We start from the raw sequence: 14,337 nt of genomic DNA, 5'->3' as shown, positions 1-14,337 counted from the left end.
GTCAATGGACAGATGCAAAAACCTTGCTATCTATAATATTATTACAGAACAGAGTAGGCATACTTCAGGTGTAAATACTTCACTGGTGATTAGCAGTTTTCATACTCAACTTGTTTTGAAGAACTTTGAGACAATGTCAGGGAGAAACTAACTACATAAAAGTAATTTATCAACATTGATATATTTTTCTTTATTTTGGTTGACATGTAAAGGTCAAATGGGAAAGAAAATAAAGTATTGATACACAATCTCATCAACTGACATAAAGAGAAAAAAGATGCCAGTTTGCCATTCAAAATGACACTTATGCCTGATTTAGAGCAATGCCTGGATCATAAGCTAATGCAAATCAGCACAGACCCATTTAATTCCCTGGAGCTGTGCCAGATACAGCTAAGCACAGATTAACCTTTTGTGTATGAAGTAAAAATATTTATGTAGTAACAGCCAAAGCAATTTTGTGGCAGTTTCCATTTCTCCCAAAGATGAATAAATGTCTATGAAACCCTGCTCTGCCCTTCTATATTATTGCACTATTTTTCCCCCCATTAAATGTTTGGAAAATGCAAGAGAAAATTTATGTTTAAATTCTGCTACTTATGTAGTTATCTAACTTCATTAACTATGTAATATATGAAAAGTTTCATGAAACTTTCCTTAAAGCCAGCAAGCACTGACTTTAATAGTTGATCTTTCATAAAAATGGAAGCACTATCTAGCCAATTTTAGTCTTTTACATTTATAACTAAAACAGTCACTGTAAACATCATTTTTGTGCCTTAATAAATCCCATCTTTACCTCTGTGTTAGCCATGAACTACTTAATTACCATAATTTGTGTGTCTCCTTGGCTTTGTTGTAAATTCTTTAATCTTGTTGAGGATCCTTTTTTCTTATGTGCATGTACATTGAGTTCCTGATGCAGTATTGAATTATATTATCATAAATACTGAAGATGATGACAAGTTTCACCACAATTAGAAAACCTGTTCACTGTGCAGCTGGTTCAGGTGCAGACATGAAGCAAGAGCTATCTCTTTTATTATTATTTAGGAAAATTGCCTGTGGCATTTTTAAATCCTGTTCTCATTGCTCAGCTTCCCTGTTCTGCATTACTCTGCCAGCAGTCGTTGCTACACGACAGTGTCCAAACATGAGTTCTGTTCAATACAGAAGCTACAGACAGATTCATTACCTTTCCTGGCATGTAGCCACACAAAAATTACTGAAGTGGATTTGTGAATGAAGCCCTGACCATGGGAACTCTATCTTCCCCACTACATGGTGATTTAGTGCAGACCTGCAGGAGCAATACATGAAGAAATTAGGTTCAACTGAGAAAAAAAAGGTCTCTAGACTGAAGTTTAAAATTATTAGATTGCTCTACTTGCTGTGTAGAGATTAATTGTATATATGTTCCCTTATAAATGCCCAGATAGTGCCATCTTCACTCCTTCTATACTACAAAGAGTGAATAACATGAAAGGTTGGATTTATGAAACCTTTTTTATCTACAGTGCACTTTCTATCTCTCTTATTGGTGGCAATGTCATATATTGATGATTTTTGTTTAAGCAGAATTAATATCACTCGAATCACCTTTTTATGTGTAAATGTTTCAGCATCATTATTCTGTGCAACCAACAGAGATTCTGCTAAATAGAAGTAACGACTGTACAGAACTTCTGGAGCTTCTGCAACCAACAGAGATTCTGCTAAATAGAAGTAATGACTGTACAGAACTTCTGGAGCTTCTGTAGGGTCACTACAATTATTCTTTATCCCATTTATACCATTGAATGAAGATCTAGTATTTTCCAGAGAGTTTTCTGATAAGGCAGTCTCTTTGTTCCTTGCAGTTTCAGCCTGGGAGCTGAGGAGACATCTCAGGGGAGAAACACCCACTGAACATGGAAGAGACAAGGATAATCTTAATGCAGGTTCATCTCAGGGCACAGAAAAAACTGCCAGGCATGGCCAGACACAGTGTGGACATTTCAGAAGTGCTAGTCCCTGTGCAGAGTAGCCATGCAGAAACTAGGGTCTGGACCTGGAGGATGGTGGTGAAAGGCTTTGAGACAGTGTTTGAGCACACTGTGCGGTGCTGTGCTCTGTGCCTGAGAGCACCTGCAATGCTTTGTCATTCCAGCCTCATCTGCACATTAGAATCCAACTCACCAACACACATCTTAAATTGCTTCTATTTCACTCTCCATCAACCTAAAGTAAAAATACAGTACCACCTACTGGTGGAGACACTGTTGGCACTGATGGTTTTCTAATCATCAAGCCTCATTGGGGCCAATTGAGCTTCGTGACACTGAATTCTACATAAGACCATGACACTGAATTCTACATAAGACCATAAATAAGCCAGAAGCCCTGGAGTCTTCTCAGCTGCAGCACTTCCAACATGACATTAATTGCTGAAATCACATCAGCACTAGAAAAACCAGAACAATATTTGCAGAAAATAAGCTTGCCAAAACTGTGATCCCAATCCAAACACTCATCTGTTTACAGAGCTTCAACATAGTAAGCTGAAAAGCAATGTCATGCCATTAAAACCTGCTTAATTTACAAGTCATACGTACGTGTAATGTATCTAGTGTTTTGGCTATGGGTATCTGAAACTACATGTAGAATTAATAGGATTGAGAAGAATTACAGATGATGACAATGCAAGATGCAAAAAGAGATTACAGCTGGCCTACTAAAACAGTAATCCATTAGTGCAGTCATTCTCCCATCAGTCAGGGTTACTTCACTGGAATACAGAATGACAGGAAAAATATTCATGAAAAAATATTGACATTAAAGTAATATAATAATCAGTGAAGTCTATGACATCTATGTAACTGGCTTTTAAAGGAGGGCAGAATTGACACCACTATGTTGAGCCTATGCAGAATTTGTCCTGCAAACTTCTTCACAGGTTAGTGAGGTCCTGGACACTGTCAGACAAGAATGTGGCCAGGCCTAGTAGGACTCATCTTCCTCTGTCTGAGAGCTTTGAAAAGTTCTAGGGTAAACCAATAAAGAGAAAAATAAGTTAGTTTTGCTTTGTAGGACTTATTATTTTGTAAGAAAACTGGCAGTTCTACACCAGATTAAAAAGGTGTATCAACTCTTTTGTGTCACATAACAAGGAATATGTCCCAAACATTTAGTGTCACCACATATTCACTGAATCACTGCTCAGCACTGAACATTGACATCTTTCAGACAGTAAGACAGGGAAAAAATCTGGAGAATGACAGAGGTAAATCTGATCAAGATTCAATACTATGAATGCAGTTGGATGCAGTAACCTTCTGAGATTCCTTTAATATCTATGATTTTAAGATAACAGATGCATTTCAGCTCTTCAAAGACAACAGTAAAGCATAAGCCAGAATTTAGAAGATTATTCACTTCTTTATCTGTTATGTTGCATATCTTACTCAAAACTGGTGTATGTGGCTTCCATTGTACATAAGATTATACATTTCCTTGTTGCCCTGTATTATCTTATTTTAAATTATTTTTATTCTTTAAATTTCAGATGCATGTTCTCATTTCTGGAAAATTGAATGACTGTCTCCAGGGTTGGAAAGTCATAGCAGCAGATGTGTTTAATTTGCTTCTATCATCAGGAGGCTGACATGTGCTGAGCTTTTGTTTTATGATTAAATCCATAAACTCAGTCACCTGGGCTGCAAGATTTAAGTTGGTTCCTATTTTTTCCTGCTACCCTTGGTTATAGAAAAAAATATGTCATAATCCTGGAGTCCCATGGGCTGGACTGCTTTCCTGGATTCTGCTTTTTGTGAAGCAAAGTTAGAATGTAATTCAGTAACTTTAGCTATGTCTCAGTTGTGGCAAAGATATAAATTCAAGTTTCAACATTTACCTCTTTTTGCTGCTTAAGAGCCTTTTTTTTTTTCTTTTACAAAAATGGGCCATGCACAAGATTCCAGATTGAAAAATTAATCACTCAAACTTCCGAGAACATTATTTTCCTCATTCTTATGGTATCCAGCAGTGAAATGTGAAAGGTGAAGTATGCAAATACTATCTTCTCTTTTGAAGTATATGCTAGGATCCTCGTGGGGCCTTTCTTGACTCTCTGGCCACTACAGATGCAATCTTGCACATTTCTACTGGAGGAGGAATGCAGCTACTTAAACCATTTTGCAAAGTCATAATCCATACTGAAGCTGAAGATCAGCTCAGTGTCTTAAAACTTCATCATCAAGGCATTTTCCACTAAAAATGTATCCACAATTCACTGGATTTTTAAGCATCAAAATATGTCATGTTATATTGTTTAAGAAGTTTAAGTAATTTAAAATGTTATTTCCTTTTCTCCAGCTATATGTTATACACATTAAAATAAACAGGAAATTTCCATTGAAGGTGTTTTATCTATTACAGTAAAAAACTGTTACTACAGTTAAAAAGCATCTGCAATATTAAGAGAACAAGTAAGTAGACAACACTGAATATATAGTTATTTACAACATTTTTTTTCAGTTTGAAAACAGAGCACACTCCAGTATTTGTCACTTCTTGTGCTTGTAGATAGGGCTAGTAAGCTTCTGCTCAGGTGAAGGATAATACTGACTGCCACTGTCACTTTCATCTCCCTCTAAATCTCAAAATCCATCATTAGGTCAAGGAAATCCTCCTCTAATAACCATGTCCTTCCTTGGGAATAATTCAGAGAACTGCACAGGGAGCTGACTCTCTTTGTGAAATCAATCAGTAAGGGATTTATTTATGAAATGTTGATTATATTTAGCTTTTCATGGTTTTCTGCTTATGTAGTAAGGAAATGTGGCTGATTTAAAGGACTGAAATCTCTAGTAGAAGCAGCAGATTACATTCCTAAGGTAAGCATGCACACTGCTTGTTGAAACTGCTTACTGCAGGACTGCTAAGGACTCTTAGCATGTTAGAAAAGACAGATCATGCTGTAGCCTGCTGCAGATTTCAATGTTAATGAAGATTTTTTTGCTGCTTTTTGTAAAGAAAAAAAAAGATCTTTATATGATGCCCAAATCTGTTCCAGGGTATCCTTATTTAAAGCATTTTCTCAATGAAAATAATTATTAGAGATATGAAGGTGGTGGGCCAGTAAGAAAGGGAAAAATATGTAAAATAAAAGAGCAGAAGCGACAGAAGCTGATTTTCTACTCATCACAATCCTGTAAAAGGGTAATACTGCCTTCATTTTCTTGAAGGCCTAAAGATTTTGATGCACAGTGATTAATATAATAAGTTTTCAGGTCATAATGCTGGAAAACTCAGTTGTTTATCATAGTAGTTACATTTTAAAAAAATACAGAGTAGTAAAAGGAAACTATTTGGGATGATGCAGTAAAAGCCATATGGTAAAAATCGAAAATATGTCTCAAGAAAGCATCTATTACCTTTTGAATTTGCTACCTAAAGATGATAATGTGAAAATATGCATTTGCTACCTAAAGATGATAATGTGAAAATATGCATCCATAAAAAGTACTGTAATAAGTTGTGGCAATGTATCAGTTTAAGAAAAAATATGTGTGACTACCAAATAAGAAACATGATAGTGATAGAATTTAGTAAAAATTTTGAAACACTTGAAAATGCATTAAGATGAATTCAGATCCACTGAGTTTAATGTGGTATTTTCTACTGTGCCCAGGATGGAAAAATGCTGTAACAAGATAACAACAGTCCCCAAACTAGATTTAATTTCTGTGTCTGTCCAACTTGCACTGGGCACATGCTGCATTAGCACTCCTGTGTCTTAGACTTGGGAACTTAAACTCCCCACAATTTGCTTTTAGACTAGTGGAATTTGAGGATACTCTTGTGCTTCACATCCTGACAGACAGGAAAAGAACCTGGTGCAGCACTTACCTAAGCTTGACATTCAGACTTGGTATTTTGAGACTACAGGGTAGTTACTGCTTCAATTTCTATGCCACTTAGTGCTTTCAGTGCCTCAGTAATATGAATATGTCCAGTCCTGCCTCAAATGGCAGCTCCTATTTCCCAGCAAATCCTATGCATGGTTGCCATGGCTGCTTCCCCAGAACAGAGTTTCCCACAGTGTCTCTGCTTACAACAGGCACCAACAGAGCCAGAGGAATTTGTTAATTTGAAAAAATGCAGAGAAAATCCTATTAATCTGAAGAAGATGGGAATGTAGAGGATACAGATTTCTTCCCCAGCCTTTAGGCTACATACTCTGGATTGGTGTGATTTTAGACACATTATATTTTATCATACTTATCATCATCTTTAAACTCTAGAACAAGTGCAAATCAGTATGTCAGGAGAGCACAAAGTTTTTTTTTCTTCTTTTTTATTTTTTTGAGACTAAAGAGGACTCAAAGAGCAAAAGTAAATATGAAAAATACATGCCTATGTAGAAATGCTGGTACTGTGAGTAACACTAACATGAAATGACTGGCTTAGAGCCAGTTCTTCTCTGTCGGAGAAATTATTTCCCTTGAGATTAATGCATTTGAATTTGTATGGTGTTGATTTGGACACAGCTTTATTTTACACCATTGTTTGTGTGGTCCTGTGGAGGATATAGGTTTAATCAGGATGGAATTGTGTGTGTCAGCATTAACAGAGCTTTCCGAGCACCTGTAAGGCGATATAAAGCTACTTAATTGAACCTGGTGTAATTTCAATCCTCTCACTTTCAAGCAGTAAGTCACAGGAAACCCTGGTACAGCTTTTAGTCTCCTGATGAATCTAACCTAAAGTTTAGTATGTCTTAGATATTTAGAATATTTTTATGTCTATTTGTCTTAGACCTGATCCATGCTGGTAAGCATTGGAAGACTGACCAGTAATATTGGACTATATTTAGGACTATTAATGGAATAACACATCTTAATCTTCAATGTTCATCTTTCTATTGTGTAGAATGTTATATCTCAGTTAGTCAGAGCATGGTGTTAATAACACCAAGATTGTGGGCTTGATCCCTGTATGGGCCATTCACTTAAAGGTTGGGCTCAGTGGTCCTTGTGGGTCCCTTCCAAATCAGAATATTCTGTTATTCTGTGATATTGCTGTATTATTTTTTGCACCATGTGTCATTCATGTCTGATGAGTGCTGGAAACATGGATTTCCCCTCCTATTTCCTGTATAGGCATATTTTTAGTTTCATTGACAAATAAGGGAAGTCAAGTCTGGCAGCAATGTCAGCTGTATCATTCTGCTCCTCCTTCATGGTGTGCCAGAATACACTGCTTCAAAACTAAAATCCCTATGGCATTTGACTTCACTTATCAGTGGTACAGACATTCATTTGTCAATTTGTGACTTACAGAGATCTCCGTACTCTGATTTCACATATACAGGGATATTGTTACTGCAGTGGATAGCAGTATCAATATCTGTTTTATAATCCTCTCTAAATGGCCCTGGCAAGAGCAAATCATACTGGCAGAATTCATGCCTAAAGAGCTGGCAGTCTCCCTGATGCCAAGATGTAACTGACAGTGTTGTAGGAATAAGTGCTGAAAAAGAAGAGTAGAATTTAATTACACCAGTGCTAGAAAATGATGCAGTAGAATGCACTTTATTAGCTATAAAACATTTTCAGGTTTGTTTTTTTTTTCCTTCAGATGAACAGACCAGACATATAGAGCCACTAACATTTCTATTTAGGTGTTTCTTATACCACCTGCTATATGAATAAGGAAACCACTATATTAGTCTTACCCTCTTACTTACAGGACCCACTCTTTGATCTCAACAGAGTATAAGTCTCAGTTGTTAGATATACTGAGATTTCTTTGGACCTACAACCTCGGGATACCTTTTAGTCGGATTTTCAGGATGTCACCTGTGCATGAATCTGTTTCTCCATCTTGATACAGTGTTTCAAGCCATTGGTTCAAAACCCAGAGAAACAGCGGTAGATGTTTCAAACACAATTGTTTAAATATTTTCAGAGTATGTGTCAAAACTCAGGGGAAAGACCTAAATTAATGCTTCCCTGAAGATGTGTACAACGTTCCCTTTAGCAGCAGTTGCCAGGTCATTTTCTCGTCTGGCAGGAATGACATGGGAGACAGGAAACTGCAAATAGTCTTGTTGGTCTTCAGGAAAGCAAGAGTGTAAAGGATTCATTCCTAGGGAAAAAAAAAAAAAAACCCAAAAAAAACCCAACAACAACAACAACAACAACAAACAACAACAACAAAAAAAAAAAAACAAAAAAACCCAAAAAAACCCAAAAAACAAAGAAAAAAAACAACCAACAAACCAAAAAGCTACTTATTCCAGTGGTGAAATGACTTGATTATTTTTTTTATTCAGTCTCCTTCAATTACCCAAGTTCAAACAAACCTGACCATGAAGGTAGGAGTGATTGAGACCCACCACTCCCATACAGTTGTTCCCACTGTGGTGGTGCATGACACCAGTAAGGACCTTGGACTGATGCACGAAGGGGAAAACAGGTATGTCAAATATATTTTGTGTTGGTTTGGATTTTTTTAGTTTGATGATTTACATGGGATTATCTAAGCACATATACTTGCTATCATACAATTTTCTTCATTCTTAGTAATAAACTAAGTTTTTAAGATTACAGTATATTGCTTATTGTAAATATTTAGGAGATTTTTTTAAATTTCAGCAGATATCATATAACTGTGCTGTTTTGTTGTTTCCCAGGCAACAATATCTACCTGGAGTATTTGCATGCTACAATATTAACAATAATAGTAATAAAGATGAGTAAGTATCCTTACCATTTGATAAAATGAGAGTACTGCAATTTTGATTAGAAAAGCATTAATAAATAATTATAGTAAGTATCTAATTGTTTCATGAGAAACAGCTGTGTCATTCAGGTAAGCCCAAAAGAGACTGCAACTTCATGCACATCAGTTATAATCATGATCATCCTTATTACCAAAGTAACTGATATTGTATCTATTGATTTAAAACAAAAGTAGTTCTGGGTGAAATAACAAGCAATAAGAAAAACACCTTTTTTGAAGGCTAAACACATAACTACAATGATATCCTTACTGATTCAGATGCTTCTAATAAATAGATGTGGAAGAAACAGGATGTGCATCCCATGACCCTCTCATATTTTTCTTTTTCTTAGAGAGGAAAAGAAAAGGAAGAAAGAAAAGAAGAGGTAAGATAAAGAGTAATATTATTACTATTTCTAAGACATTTAGTTTTCTTTCTACATATGTTTTACTTAGTCCTTAACAATGGAAAATGTTAATTTATTTCTTAGCAAGCCTGAAAAAAAAAAGGATGGAGAAACAAAAAAGAACAAAGAAAAAAAGGAGAAAAATAAAAATAAAGATAAGTTGAAGAAGAAAGAAAATACAGAAGAGTAAGTGTTTTTAATTTAATTCCAGTTATGCTATATAATAATATTGCTTTTGACGTAAGAACAAATTCATTCACAGATGTCCTGTAAAGATGTTTATACCTTAGTGAATGAGTGTGAAGACTGCTGTTCTCCCTAGAGTAGAGTTGTTTTGACATAAGTTCGTATGTGGACAACAGAAATATGCATGCATGGAGGTGGTCTGAAACATTAATCAAGATATATCTCCTTTGGATTCTGATTATCTAATATTTCTTGTACAACACACTGCAGCAAATGATGTGCCAGTATAAAGCAATCTCTTCCACACACAAAGGCACCTACAAGCCAGTAAACTCTTCTATGCTCTAAAAGTTGTTGCTTTTTAGTCTGCTTGGTAAATTCATAATTTTCTGGCTAAGGAAGAGAAACTCAAAACAGTGCAGTAGAAACCTGTGTTGTATGATGTCCTATTCTTTGGTTTCTTTATGTAAACTATGCCAATATTTTATCTTCCTTGGGGCTAGACTTTCCCTGTCAGAAAGGCATGATTCATCTCATAATTTATATTTATCTAAAAATTAATAGTCACATAATTTTTTTTTAATGATAAAATAAATTATCAGACAAGAGAGTTATTTGGGTAGGAAAAAAAATCAAAAATCACATGTGCCACTATGAAGTGAAGTGAGACTGCCAAGCTAACTTTGGTCAGCAAAATTTAGATTCTAAAGGTTGTGTCACCCCAAGCTTCATACCTTCCATGCATTTGAGCAAGGAAGTTTAACTTTGATAATGACCATTTATTTCACAATAATTATTTCTGGAATGCTTAATTCCTCAAAAATGAGACACGTATTTCAAGTCTCATTAAATCTCTTTTTTTCCCCCTGCTTACCACTTAGGAAGAAGAAAGATATTTTCACCATTGATCCAGCAGGAAATATATATTACAACTGGTTGTTTTGCATCACAATGCCTGTCATGTACAACTGGACCATGATTATTGCTAGGTGATGTACTCTTTTAGTGACTACATAGAACTTCTGGAAAATCATAATATCCCTGACTAGATAAAAAAAATAATAATTGATTCATTCAAGTATTTAATTTTTTTTTACGGTAATTTACTTTTGTTTTCTCATATTCAGAGCCTGTTTTGATGAGCTTCAGCACGATTACTTAGTGGCATGGTTTATTATTGATTATGTTTCTGATGCCATTTATGTTGCTGATATGTTTGTACGGACAAGGACAGGTAAATATACTCAATGATTAATTATTCCTTTTTACATATTTACGCCAGTTTTAATTTTTTTTAAATCAAAAGCGTACTACTTCTCTCATCTGAATAGCCTTGATGAGATGCAATAGTGCAAAAAGCCACTGAGTTAAGATTTCTGAAAGAATGCAGCCTTACTGTAAAAGTAGGAGAAATTCTGATGAAATTTTATGTATTACTCAAAGGACACATAAAATTTGAGATATGTAGGCACAAGCTGTTCTGCCTGCAGCTGACTCACCAAGACAAAAGAAACACGTAGTGCAGCCAAGAGAGGATCAGGGGTTCTGAAAAACCAGCACCTAAATCTGGTTTTTATATTAATGGGAGATTCAAGTATTTGCTGGATTTTCAAGACCATTGAGCAAGCAATACATCCCATTAACTTCAGCTACGACTATTTATTTTAAAACATATACCTATGGAGCTATTAAGTAGATACACTCAAAATGGAACCGCAGTTCCTGTGTTCAGATTCTTTTCCTCATTGATCACCCTTCCTATAGCTTGTGGAGGTTTCTTTGGAGGGGAAGATGTGGACTTTTTTCAGATGTTCACCATAGTGGAAAAGTGGAGGAAAATATTCAGATCCAGAATTTTTTATCTTTCATAGCTGAACCATACAGCAGTAAGCTGACTATTTGCAAATAAGAAATTAAATAGTAAAAAGTAAGAGAAGTTATGTTCCATATGGAATTTGCACCCAAAATATTTTTCAAAGAAGATTTGGACTGACCTTAAAGACAACATATTTGAGCCTGTAGCTTTTTTTATTATTTACCATTTTATTTTAGGTTACCTGGAACAAGGTCTTCTGGTGAAAGAAGAACATAAGCTACGAGAGAAATACAAAAAATCTTTTCAATTCAAACTAGATTTTCTGTCAATCATTCCAACTGATCTCTTATACTTTAAGTTAGGATTGAATTACCCAGAATTAAGAATAAACAGACTACTCAGAGTAGCTCGGATGTTTGAATTCTTCCAGAGAACAGAAACAAGAACAAACTACCCAAATATCTTCAGGATCTCTAACCTTGTCATGTACATTGTGATTATTATTCACTGGAATGCCTGTGTGTACTACTCCATCTCAAAAGCCATTGGATTTGGGGCTGACACGTGGGTGTACCCCAACACCTCAGATCCTGAATTTGCCCGCCTGACTAGGAAATATGTCTACAGTCTCTACTGGTCAACACTGACCCTGACTACTATTGGTGAAACTCCCCCTCCTGTAAGAGATTCTGAGTATTTCTTCGTGGTCGTTGACTTCTTGGTTGGAGTACTTATCTTTGCTACCATTGTTGGTAACGTGGGTTCAATGATCTCCAACATGAATGCTGCCAGGGCAGAGTTCCAAGCAAGGATTGATGCTATCAAGCAGTATATGCACTTTCGGAATGTGAGTAAGGACATGGAAAAAAGAGTTATAAAGTGGTTTGACTACCTGTGGACAAACAAAAAGGCTGTGGATGAAAGGGAAGTCTTGAAGTATCTGCCAGATAAACTAAGAGCAGAGATCGCAATCAACGTTCACCTGGAAACGCTAAAAAAAGTTCGTATTTTTGCAGACTGTGAAGCGGGTTTGCTGGTTGAACTGGTTTTGAAACTCCAGCCCCAAGTATACAGTCCTGGAGATTATATTTGCAGAAAAGGAGATATTGGACGAGAAATGTACATTATCAAAGAAGGCAAGCTGGCAGTAGTTGCTGATGATGGAATTACCCAATTTGTGGTCCTAAGTGATGGCAGCTACTTCGGAGAAATCAGCATTCTTAATATCAAGGGTAGCAAAGCTGGCAATCGAAGAACAGCCAATATTAAAAGTATTGGATACTCGGACTTGTTTTGTCTGTCTAAAGATGATCTCATGGAGGCTTTAACAGAGTATCCAGATGCAAAGGCTATGCTGGAAGAAAAAGGCAAGCAAATCCTAATGAAAGATGGGTTGCTGGACATTGAAATTGCAAATTTAGGAAGTGATCCTAAAGATCTGGAAGAGAAGGTCGCCTACATGGAACGTGCTATGGACAGACTGCAAACAAAGTTTGCCAGGTTGTTGGCTGAGTATGAAGGTGCACAACAGAAAATGAAAAAAAGACTTACACAAATAGAGAAAATATTGAAGCCAATTATAGAGGAAGAATTTGCAGACTTAGAAGAAGCAGATCCATCCACAGATAAACCTGGATTGTCAAAAGCAGAATAAAAACAATGGAAGTTGCCAATAAGACTGAGGGTCAAATCCTGACTGGGGCTGAACACATTAACTTCTAATCTTTGTAGTACCTGACTAGTAATTACAAAAAGATTATTTGTTGAGACAATGTCAGTAATCTCCTACAAGTAGCGTGTATTTGGCAGTTTTGGGGCAGAAAAAAGAAGAATCAAGAATGAGAATGGAAGATAACACTTTGCTCTTGCACAAACAGGTATTATTATCTGCTAATGTGTTTTGTACTCCCTGTAACGCTGCTCTATGGCAGTTGCACATACATTGTCATATACTGAAAATATTGGAAGTTTTGCTGGTTGTTTTAAAATAATTTTTTGTGTCAGCTTATGGAAAGAATGAAAGGTTTGGTAACAATTATATTATTTGGAGTCATTAACCTTTATATTAAATTTGTGTAGAAATGAGCACATTTTAATATCTATTGATTAACATGAAATTAATTAAGTATGCAATATTATAAAAAAATTAAGTATATCTACTAATACTATCTACTCTCACCTACAATGTAGATGAGAATACTGAAGGCTGTAAGATTTGGAAAATACTATTACTTCATTGGGTCCATCTTGGCTGATTTCTTGGAATATAAGAGGACAATTTGAAATATACCTTTTTTCAGGATAGTACATGCAAAGGCTGGAATACAGAGAGGAGAAAATACAACTTTATGCAAGCATCAATATGAAAGACATGGATGGCTCATTATCTAGTGTTCTTTTCTCAATAATAAAAAAATACAAATAATATACAAATAAAAATATACATTAAAGATTGTTCTGTTCCATGCAATCATGTGACTGCAGAACATGGACTATCAAGTTTTGAAGATTTGTAATTAAAAATGTTTATGTCCCTAATGTAACACTTGTTTATGCTGGCAGACTGCAAGAGGAAGACACAACAGCAACAGGCCAAATTCTTCCTACAGCATCTTCTGTAGATGCTGTTGGGGGAAGAATATGACTAAAGAGGCTGTTTTTTTCCCACTGATAGAGAATTTCTTTTTTTATAACTGCTTCTGAGATAGTAAAGTTTGTAGATTCATATGTTAGATCAATTTTTAACTGCTTTAAGATGCATTATCTCCTTGGATTTTCCCCTAATTTATGTTCTTTTCCATTGGCAAAAAAATGGTTTGCTCAGTTATAGTCTCAGCTGAGTATTTGCAGCTGGGTATTTTCAGTAGAATTAGATCATAGGCACATAACATTGGATAAATTTGATGAAAAGGAGTGAAGAAAAGGACTGTAATGAGAGAATCCATAATTCTCTATTTAGGGAAATTTTATTACCCTGAGCAACTGGACTGTCACCCTTAAAAATACCTATGTACATGTTACTGTCAATAATATCTCAACACTTGCATTCTCTCCTTAATGAGATGGAGATAATATAAATTGGGTATTTTACAAAGTGCATTTCTTTCTGGCTGTTTTATTTTTTTGTAATGTTGATGCTTTCCAGCATGCCAGAGATTTAGA

The 14,337-nt window shown here is 35.6% G+C and overlaps 1 protein-coding gene across 1 annotated transcript; it reads left to right on the top strand.

Moving 5' to 3' along the window:
• The first annotated feature begins 8,353 nt into the window (after nucleotides 1–8,353).
• Nucleotides 8,354–12,829, top strand: CNGA1 (cyclic nucleotide gated channel subunit alpha 1). The gene is made up of 7 exons (XM_041458703.1): nucleotides 8,354–8,465; nucleotides 8,674–8,740; nucleotides 9,120–9,152; nucleotides 9,258–9,359; nucleotides 10,241–10,348; nucleotides 10,487–10,593; nucleotides 11,412–12,829. Exons 1-7 carry the CDS (start codon nucleotides 8,354–8,356, stop codon nucleotides 12,827–12,829), a joined length of 1,947 nt encoding a protein of 648 aa, XP_041314637.1.
• The last annotated feature ends 1,508 nt before the right edge of the window (nucleotides 12,830–14,337 follow it).

The sequence above is a fragment of the Pyrgilauda ruficollis genome, unplaced genomic scaffold, assembly GCF_017590135.1.
Source record: "Pyrgilauda ruficollis isolate IOZ18807 unplaced genomic scaffold, ASM1759013v1 scaffold1, whole genome shotgun sequence".
Lineage (NCBI taxonomy): Eukaryota > Metazoa > Chordata > Aves > Passeriformes > Passeridae > Pyrgilauda > Pyrgilauda ruficollis.
Note: the sequence above shows the minus strand (reverse complement) of the source record. Positions and strands in the feature narration are given on the sequence as shown.